Source organism: Populus alba, chromosome 17 (assembly GCF_005239225.2).
Source record: "Populus alba chromosome 17, ASM523922v2, whole genome shotgun sequence".
Taxonomy (NCBI): Eukaryota; Viridiplantae; Streptophyta; class Magnoliopsida; order Malpighiales; family Salicaceae; genus Populus; species Populus alba.
In genome coordinates, this window is record NC_133300.1 from 16,118,728 (window position 1) to 16,129,807 (window position 11,080).

General features: G+C 35.9%; 1 protein-coding gene across 1 annotated transcript in view; it reads left to right on the forward strand.

The window, feature by feature from the left end:
• Positions 1 to 10,165, forward strand: part of LOC118036126 (TMV resistance protein N-like) — a 57,197-nt gene extending 47,032 nt beyond the window's left edge. Inside the window, 1 exon segment of the mRNA XM_073405826.1 lies at positions 9,378 to 10,165. Coding sequence (XP_073261927.1) covers positions 9,378 to 9,696 — 319 coding nt within the window. The 3' untranslated portion in view covers positions 9,697 to 10,165.
• Positions 10,166 to 11,080: the final 915 nt, after the last annotated feature.

An 11,080-nucleotide genomic window follows, 5' to 3' on the forward strand; every position in this document is an offset into this window, starting at 1 on the left:
TCATATCTCAGTTAACAGCAACATGTGAGCCAATTTTTCGATTGCTTCGAAAAAAGAATCCTGGTACTTGGGACAAAGATTGTCAAGAAGCTTTTGATAAAATAAAGCAATACCTACAAAATCCACCTTTGTTAATGCCGCCTGTACCTGGAAGACCTTTGATCTTGTATTTGACAGTAACTGAGGAAGCAATGGGTTGTGTGTTAGGACAACATGATGAGTCTGGAAGAAAAGAGCAAGCTATCTATTATCTGAGCAAGAAGTTTACAGATTGTGAATCCAGATATACTATGATTGAGAGGCTGTGTTGTGCTCTTGTATGGAGCACGAAGCGTCTTCGACAGTATATGTTGTATTATACCACTTGGTTGATCTCAAAAATGGATCCTCTTAAATACATCTTTGAGAAACCTTACTTATCAAGCCGAATAGCAAGGTGGCAAGTAATGTTGGCCGAGTATGACATTGTATACAAGACAAGAAAATCTGTAAAAGGAAGTGTAATTGCTGATCATTTGGCAGATAATGCTATCAAAGATTATGAGCCTTTGAAATTTGACTTCCCGGATGAGGATGTATTGATAGTAGAAGAAGACAAAGAGAAGAATGATTGGTGGATTATGTATTTTGATGGGGCAGTGAATGTATCTGGCAATGGAGCAGGCGCTGTGATAATCTCACCTGACCAGAAGCAATATCCCATCTCAATCAAACTACAATTTGAATGTACCAACAATACTGCTGAATATGAGGCTTGTATCCTTGGGTTGGAAGCTGCTTTAGAGATGAAAATAAAGAAGCTGGATGTCTATGGGGATTCAATGTTAATAATCTGTCAAGTGAAAGGCGAATGGCAGACTAAAGAAGAAAAATTGATCCCATATCAACAATATCTCTCAAAACTGACTGAGGGCTTTGATGAGATAGATTTTACCCATATGGGAAGAGAAAAAAACCAGTTTGCTGATGCTTTGGCAACTTTAGCTTCTATGGCCAAAATTGATTTCGGAATCAAGGTACAACCAATCCACATTGAGATTAAAAATTTTCCAGCTCATTGTTATTCAGTCGAAGGAGAAATAGATGGGAACCCATGGTTTTATGACATCAAGCGGTTTATCCAATATCAAGAATATCCCTTGGGGGCATCTAAAGCAGATATGAAGACCTTGAGAAGGTTAGCCATGGAATTTTACCTAGATGGAGAAATTCTATATAAAAGATCATTCAATGGAACTTTACTAAGATGTCTAGATGAAATCGAAGCTAAGGTAGCATTGCAAGAAATTCATGAAGGAATTTGTGCAACTCATGCAAGTGGGCACATGATGGCTAGATAAATGCAACGATCTGGGTACTTCTGGATGACCATGGAGAAAGATTGCATCGATTATGTCAGAAAATGCCATAAATGTCAAGTGTACAGTGATAAGATAAATGCACCTCCATCTCCTCTGTTTAATATGACATCACCATGGCCATTTGCAATGTGGGGAATAGATGTGATTGGTCCAATCAATCCAAAGGCCAGCAATAGGCATCAATTTATCTTAGTAGCCATTGATTACTTCACAAAGTGGGTGGAGGCCAGCTCTTATGCTCATGTAACTCAAAAGGTGGTCAAATGCTTCATTGAGAAAGATTTGATATGTCGGTACGGTACACCTGAGAAGATAGTGACCGATAACGCCCAAAATTTTAATGGAAAAATAATCATAGAATTGTGTGCGAAGTGGAAAATTAAACATTCAAACTCGTCTCCTTACAGACCAAAGATGAATGGTGCTGTCGAAGCTGCAAACAAGAATATCAAGAAGATTATCCAGAAAATGGTAGTCACTTACAAAGATTGGCATGAAATGCTTCCCTTTGCTTTGCATGCATATCGTACAGCAGTAAGGACATCCACTGGAGCTACACCTTATTCATTAGTATTTGGGATGGAAGCGGTGATGCCTTTAGAAGTTGAAATTCCCTCTTTGAGAGTACTAATAGAATCTGAACTAGAAGAAGCTGAATGGGCTAAAGTGAGATATGAACAGCTGAACATGATAAGTGAGAAGAGGTTGGCTGCAATTTGCCATCACCAGCTGTACCAAAGAAGGATGGCCAAGGCATATGACCGGAAAGTTCGACCTAGAGAATTCAAAGAAGGGGATCTTGTACTACGAAAAATCTTGCCATTACCAAGTGAAGACCGAAGCAAGTGGGCACCAAACTATGAAGGCCCATATGTAGTGAAGAAAGCATTCTCCGGAGGAGCTCTGTTGTTAACTAGGATGGATGGAGATGATTTACCTAGGCCTGTGAACTCTGATTCTGTGAAAAAGTATTATGTATGATGGTTTCATCCAATCCAATCAATAAAGTTTTGGCCAGAAATTCTCTTTGCATTATACCTCACCAAAAAGCCCATTGCATGATCTCAATGGCTCAACAATTTGATCTTTCAAACTTTTTTTTTTTTTTACAAGAAAGTCCATTTTTTTTAAATGAGGTTTTAAAAGAACTGATTTTGTTTGTGATTTCAATGAAATAAATCAATGATTTGTTTAGAATAATGTTCAGAGTAATTCCCTTGAAAGAGATGACCAAACAAGTAAAAAAAAAAACATGCAGTTGGAACAACTATCACCCAAATTATGTCTTGGATCCACATTTTATCAGCATGAATAATGGTTGGTAGTACATTAGTTTGTCATGGACGCGCAAAACATGGTATCTTACATATCCAAAGCATTACGTTGGATATGGACAAAGTTTATTGGTTTTAACTGATCTTACTTGAAATGAGGAAAGGCCATCTTTGATATTCCCTTCACTTTCTTTAAAATTATCCTTTGCAGTCCCAATTTGAGCTGAGTCTATTTAAAGCCTTTTCTTTCATGAGAACCTTAACTAAGATCACACCCTACACTAGGGGGCAAAAAGTGAAATATGATTAAGGAAATTGTCTTGAAGGCATGTGAGCTTATAAAGAAAGTTTGACAACAAAGAATTCAATTAAATTCCAAACAATTGAGTGAATTCCTAACAAATATGGGAATAACAAAAAAAAAAAAAAAAAACAGAAGTTCCTCATTTGGAATATTTAGCATCATTTTTGTTGTCAAGACAGCAAAAGAAAATGCCAAGACAAGATAATAGTGATCTATAGTTTATAAGCCCTTAAACACTTTTTTTTAAGCTTATGGAATGCTCTTTCTTTTATAGCCTTGAGCCATAAAATACATTACGTGCCTTTGAAGTCCTTTCTAATCAAGTAAGCGACCTGGATCAATAAATGGCGTTCTCAAAATATAAGAGACTTTTCCATAAAGAGTCATGGCGTAGCAAATAATTACTCGTTATTATTCATGCTGTTAAAAAGAGTGTTTCTAAAGATAAAAGGCAAATTGTTTCTTTTCTCTCAAAACACCTTCAAGCAATCGCTTGAACACTTTGAAAACCAAAGCAGAAGGTCATCTCATCACTTACCTTCATCTTAGATTACTTTTACCAAGAGATTTGACATAAAGCCCCAGAATTGCCTGAACATTGTTATAAACAGACATTGAGAGTTTCAGTTTTCGTGAACAAAACAAATCTTTTGAAAAATCATTTTTGGAAAAAGGTTTTCTTTGTAAGAAAAATGAGCGTATAACACATTATGAGGCACCATTAGAAAACCAGAGATTCTAATGACAACAAGAGCAAAGGAGGAAATGAAATGAGGCAGTTAATTCTCCTAGGGGGGGCAGAGAAGCAGTTACCAGATCCTTAACGGCAAAGAAATTTGCTTCCCTGGTGGAAAATACACGTGATAAACTGTGGGCTTCTTCTAGCATGAGGACTGAAATAGTATGATTTCCAGTATCTATGAAAGGAGATTATTGACTCTTACAGTATGATCAGTTAGACAACAAGACAACTGATACATCTTCAGTAAGAGAAATGCAGATGAAATCTCAGGACAATGTCGGGCCACGGAGAAGCTAATTCTCTCAGTGAAGTTACCAATAGAGAAACGTGCAGTGACTGTTGGGAAACTCAAACAATGCTTATCTTATAAAATGGACAACATGGGTCAGCTTGAGTAGACTTGAAGTACGCGTAAATCAAAACAGCTCACTCAAAGTCAAGATCCTCAAACAAGATGAACGGGGATCTATATTTCAAAAACAGGTAAGATGCATTGCATATCATCTCACTTCACAAGCATCGCATATTTGTTTTGCAGATATCTCTCGAAACAAAACTCCTCACGGGATCCAACAAGACACAGATGAATTGAAGTTCTTTTAAATCATATCAAATGTGGCAATTCCATAAAAGCAAAATTCATGAATAAAGACGAGAAAGATGGATTTTTATTCATGGGCATAATGGTTTACAAGTACAAACGTTAAACACTGCGAGGACGATTAGAGATATTTTCAGCTCGCTGATGATCCATCATTACTCGAAATTCCTCAAACTGGTTAATTATGCGTTCCATCTGTTCCTCGAACTCGAGGTGTCGTGTGTTCACATAGTCCCTCCAAAAGTCAACACGTGCATTGAGCTCTTCATTTCTCCTCTCCAAGTCGTTTCTGTAACGTCTCTCATCATGGAGCCTTTTCCTTAAATTCTCAATCTGATTATGGAGCTCAGGAATTTGAGTATTCAACTCAAGTCTTCTGGCATGAAGACGCTCTGCCATGTTCACCAAAGACGAAGTAGCTCTGATACTGAGAGCAAGTGACTGATTCACTGCTTCAATATCGGTCCTGGCTGCCAGTATTAATTCATCACGAGGAAGGATCATGTCTCTAGCCACGGCTACAGCAATATCTTCATTGTCCATTACAGTATCCTCTATTGTAACTGGACGACCATTCACTTCAAAAGTAGTACGCCAAACTACAGGCTCTGCCGCAGGAGCAAGGTTTGGATTAGCATTGGAAGAAGAGGAAGACATGGTTAAAACTTCAAAAGTTGAGAACTCTGAGAGTATTGAAAATGTGAGAAGTTGATGATGTCTTTTGCCCGATACCGCGTGATTTATAGGGAATTTGCTCCTGCCATCATTTTGAATAGAAGGTCAGATCTCAACTGTACATATAAGACTTTCTTGAGCGTTGTCTTTGAGATTGATTTGCAAATCAGATCTCAACTGTACATATAAGACTTTCTTGAGCGTCGTCTTTCAGATTGATTTGCAAATCAGATCCCAGCTGTACATATAAGACTTTCGTGAGAAGCTTACATCATCTTGAGATCGATTTACAAATCAGATCTCAACCATACAGGTATGACTTCCTTTAGAAGTTTTCATCAACCCTGAAGCTCATCATCGGGCAGGTCACCTGGAACAATTAGACCACTTGCGATTTTCATCGCATTTTATCATCGGGCAGGTCGCCTGGAACAATTAGACCACTTGCGATTTTCATCGCATTTTATCAATCGGGCAGGTCGCCTGGAACAATTAGACCACTTGCGATTTTCATCGCATTTTATCATCGGGCAGGTCGCCTGGAACAATTAGACCACTTGCGAGTTTCCTCGCATTTTATCAATCGGGCAGGTCGCCTGGAACAATTAGACCACTTGCGAGTTTTCGCATTTTATCAATCGGGCAGGTCGCCTGGAACAATTAGACCACTTGCGATTTTCTTCGCATTTTATCATCGGGCAGGTCGCCTGGAACAATTGGGCCACTTGCGATTTTCATCGCATTTTATCAATCGGGCAGGTCGCCTGGAACAATTAGACCACTTGCGAGTTTTCTTGCATTTTATCAATCGGGCAGGTCGCCTGGAACAATTAGACCACTTGCGAGTTTTCTCGCATTTTATCAATCGGGCAGGTCGCCTGGAACAATTAGACCACTTGCGATTTTCTTCGCATTTTATCATCGGGCAGGTCGCCTGGAACAATTGGGCCACTTGCGATTTTCATCGCATTTTATCAATCGGGCAGGTCGCCTGGAATAATTAGACCACTTGCGAGTCTCCTCACGTTTTATCATTTTATCAATCGGGCAGGTCGCCTGAAACAATTAGACCACTTGCGAGTCTCCTCACATTTTATCATTTCATCAGCGGGCAGGTCACCTGGAACAATTAGACCACTCACAAAATTCTTTGCTTCCATTTTCACCGGCGGGCAGGTCGCCTGGAACAATTAGACCAACTGAAAAATCTGTGTATTTTTCAACACCGCCATCATTTTTTTTTTTCTTTACAAAACTTACTATGCCAAGTCAAAAGAAAATGAATTTTCCAATGCCTTTGCACCGTAAGCATTGTAAAGAGGGGGCAACTGTTGTAACCCAATTTTGGACTCACCAAGATTTTCTTGAATGTTATTTTATTTCTATTATTATTTATAAAAATAAAAAAAAATCAATTTCTTTTTCAAAAATAAAAATTAAAAAATAAAAATAAAGGCTGACAATGTGGAGAAAGGAAATCGGGGAATCAAGCTGCAATTTTGGAGAAAGTTCAAGGCCTAATTGTACCTTATTGTGCCTAAGAAATGAAGAAAAAATACAAATTCAAGGTCAAATTAAATGATTATCGGATGAATTTGCATAAAAATTAAGTTCAATGACATAATTAAATTTTTAATGGGCCAATTTGATTTAATCATGGGCCGAATTAAATTTTAATTATGTTTAAGAATTAATTTGGGTCCAATTGAAGGATTTGATTAAGTGCAAGGACTTAATTATATTTTAAATGGGTCAAATTAATTTTATTTGGGGCTTAATTGGTGAAAAATTAAGTTTGGGAGTTTAATTTGGGCTTAATTGAGAAAATCCGAATTTTAAAAGACCAAATTTAATTTTTACCAAGTTAATTAGGGGGCGAATTGCATTAAATAAAAAGGTTTAGGGTCAATTAGGGCTAAATTGAAAGAGAAAGGACTGAAACGGACTTTGATAAAAAATCACTGTTCATTATCTTCTTTATTTTTCTGAAAAAAGCTGGTCTGGTTGACTACTTTGTAACTGCATTTAATGTACCTAACATCCACTAAATTTAACAAATCTTATACGAAAATGATCCTCTGCAGTTTTTCTACAACCCCATGTGATCAGGTTGGGCTAAATGACAATATATTAGCACTGGTGACAGCCTAAAGAGGCCTACTCAATCAGTTTTTGTCTGCAGATTTTATTTTTTTTCTCTGAAAAAGCTGGTCTGGTTGACTACTTTGCAGCTGCATTCAATGTACCTAATGTCCACCGAATTTAACACATCTTATATGAAACGGATCCTATGCATTTTGTCTACAACCCCATGTGATCAGGTTGGGATAAATGACAATATATTAGCACTGGTGACAGCCTAAAGAGGCCTACTCAATCAGCTTTTGTCTGCAGATTTTCAACTCATGATACCTACTTTGAGCCAATGGTTGGGATCCTTCCCAACTGAATCAAGGGCTTAAATTTTTTCTCAATGTAGACAAGATTGCCCTCTTCCACCGCCTATAAATAGAGGTGGATTTCATGGCCTAAAAAAAGAGAAAATCGGGTCCAAAGTCAGCCAAAAAACCTGTTTTTCTGCCGATTTCTGCAACTTTTTCCTTCTCTCTCCGCCTCTTCTTCAGCACCACCACCACCATCACCGACTTTACCACCATAATTTCCATCAACTCAGATCCTCTCCACTGGCGGAGCAGCCACTGTGACTTTCTCTCTCCTCCTTCTCCCCGCTGCAGATTTTCTTCTTCTTCTTTCTTCCTCTGCTGTCAACGTCTCCTCCTCCAACTCCATCGTTTCAACCACCAGCCTAACCACCTCATCATAGCAGCCACGACCCCTTCAGCCAGGTGAGCCTCCCTTCTTTCTTTTTCTTTCTTCTTCTTCTTCTTCCTTTCCTATTGCATGAACAGTAGACGTGAAATATAATTCACGTCCTACTGTTCATGCAGGACGTGAATTATATATATATTTTTGTGTGTGTGTGTTATAATAATAAAAAATAAAAAAATAATAAAACAAAACCAAGGGAGTTCTTGCAGTAGGCATTGATGTGATGTTACTTTGCACACAAAACTGTACCGTAATTTTGTAATATGGGAGAACAAATAACTGCTGCTTTTCCGAGTCCTAAAATTTCTAGCATGTCTCAATCGTTGTGCTGCTTGAATGTAGCATGTTTATTGTACAATATCACACTTTAACAAAATAAAAATAAAAATAAAACAAAAATAAATATAAAAGAAAAAATAACGCGGATCTAACACCCATCCTATCATGTTATCGTTCGTGGGTCCAAAGCCAAAATCTCAAATATGGTTATACCCATTTCTCAACGATATGAAAATAACTTTTATTTTATAAACAAATACTGTTCGTCGACATGTCTCTTTTTCATAAAAGGACCGATGTCAAAAGTTTAAATATCAAATATGGATTATGTCCATATTTTTTTTGGTAACTCCGACGTAATTCTCCTTTTTAGGGTTAAACGTCAATATTTTAGACAAGTTTCCTATTTCTAGGAACTGATGTCATTTTTAACGCGTCTCCTACGAATATTTTTTGTTTTGGTCGACACGTCTCTTTTTACAGAAAAGGACCGATGTCAAGGATTTATACCAAATAAGGGTTATGTCCATTATTTTCTCTTGGTAACTAAGACGTAAATCTCCTTTTTAGGGTTAAGTGTCAATATTTTAGACGAGTCTCCTATTTTTAGGGACTGATGTCATTTTTAACGTGTCTCCTATTTTTAGGGACCGACGTTAACTATTTTATAAAAAAATAAAAATTGCAAATAAGCTCAAAATATAATAGCATTTGAATCAAATATAAAAACACACGAGTAAGGGTAACCTTTCTTTTGAAAGGATGTTTTAAGGGTGGTGTCTACCTTCCCTTAGTCATAACTAACCCAGTACCTGAATCTCTGGACCAGTGTCTAATTTGGGATTTCTAGTTCCCTCAAATTACTAGATGGCGACTCCAATAAAATTTTCATTTCCCCAATAAAAATAAAAAAAATCTTTTTGTTAAATAAACAAAAATGATGTGGAGCCGTCGCCCGACGTCGTGTATCGACAAATGTGTATATATATTTTTATTATCGTTTGATTGAATAAATTTAGTAAATACAATCGCGTAAATATCTTGGCTTTCGAAATTAAATATCTTAATCTACACTTGTTTCTCGATTTTTCCACTTTTATTTTTAGTTATAGTTTATGATTGTTTTTTTTTTTTTACTTATTAGCACACATAATTCTTGATTTATTTGATTACATTTATGCATATATTTTTTTTAATTTTCACTTAGAATTTTTTAAATACAAAAACATGTTGAAAAAAATTTATCTGTTAGTTTTTTATTAAAAGGTTTTTTAACACCCAACAAAACATGTAACATCGATTCCATGTACAGTTTGACTATACATAAGATGCAGCTGATGCTCGAGGAGCAGCAGGGGCATCAACAATGGTTTGATGAGGAGTTGCGGCAGCAGCAGCAGGTGCTCCAGTGGGTGCAGCGGACTATACATAAGATGCAGTTGATGCTTGAGGAGCAGCAGGGGCATCAGCAGCAGGTGCAGCGGCGGCAACGACAGCTATTGCTACAGCAGCAGCAGCTGCTCCAGCAGCAGCGGCGGCAGCTGCTGCAGCTGCTGGAGCGGCAGTGGCGGCGGTGGCGGTGGCTGCTGCGGCAGCGACGGCAGCTCCCTGGGTTTTGGTTAGGAATTTAACTTGCTTTAGCTTGAAGATCTTCGTCAGTTTTTGCTCATGGTTTTGCTTTGGGGTAATTAGATTCACATTTTATTGTATGGATTTTCTTCTTAAATTTAGGATAATCCCATGTTCGCGGATGGAAGGATTGTTTCCATATTAAAACTTTTACATTGCGGAAATCCCGTGCTCTAGAAAATTTCAACCATTATTTTGGAATCGCTAGTCTGCCTATTTTTGTAACTCTGGTTTTGGGTGTATGTGTTAGATTTAAATTAAAAACAATATATATTTCTAAAAGATAAAACCAATAATTTCTTATCAATAAGAATTATTTTTTTTGATTATCCGAATTTTTTTTCCATCAATTTCATTCAATTCTTTGAAATTAATTTTTTTATTTTATCTATAATTAATTTTAAGTATTTTAATATTTCATGTTATAATTAATATTCATGCAAAAAAATATTTTTCAACATAATCTTAACTCATTAATACAATAACTACATTTTAAAACTAATTTCTCCTAACTGTTAAAAAATCAATTCAATTCAATAACTTAAACTGTTAAATAATGTTTCAAAATATTATTTATATTATTCTCTAACACCCCTCTCAAGTGGAAGCATTTTGAACTTGAATTTGCATAAAGCCACATTATTTATATTATTTATGTTTAATTTTTATTAAATAAATGAGGATGATAAGATTTGAATTCATGACCGTTTAGTCATTAAGGCTTTGATATAATTACAAAAAACCTATTTAACTTGGTTGCTTAAACTATTAAGTGAGATTTAAAGATATGATTTATATTATTCTCTAATACCAATACCAAAAACATGCATTTTACATTCAAAATAAATAAAAATTGATCTTACATGCAATCGAGTTGTATGCATGCATTCTAATCATTCTAAACAATTCTCACGATTCTTTATTTTAAGAGCTTGTTTATTATTGTGGTAATATTATTGTTGTAACAATTATTTTTTAAATTATTTTTTATTTAAAAATACATTAAAATAATATTTTTTATTTTTTAAAAATTATTTTTTGATATAGTACATTAAAATAATATATAAAAAAACTTAATTTATTTAAAATATATATTTTTAAAATATAAAAACAAACATACAATCTACCCGACAACCTGTTAAATCAAATCATTAGGAAAGGCGGCATCCTTAATTTGTTACTTTTACGTAAAATGTGTTTTGTTTTTTTCTTCTCAAAAAGCAGAAAACCACCTTCGATGTGCAATGCAACATTTCATGCCCCTTCTGGGCCGTTTGGGATTGAGGTGTGACCTGCTTTTCGAAAAAATTCAAACTTTTTTTTTTTTTTTTGCTAAAATTGAGTTCGGTTTGTACTTTCTGGATCGTTTTGATGTGCTGATATCAA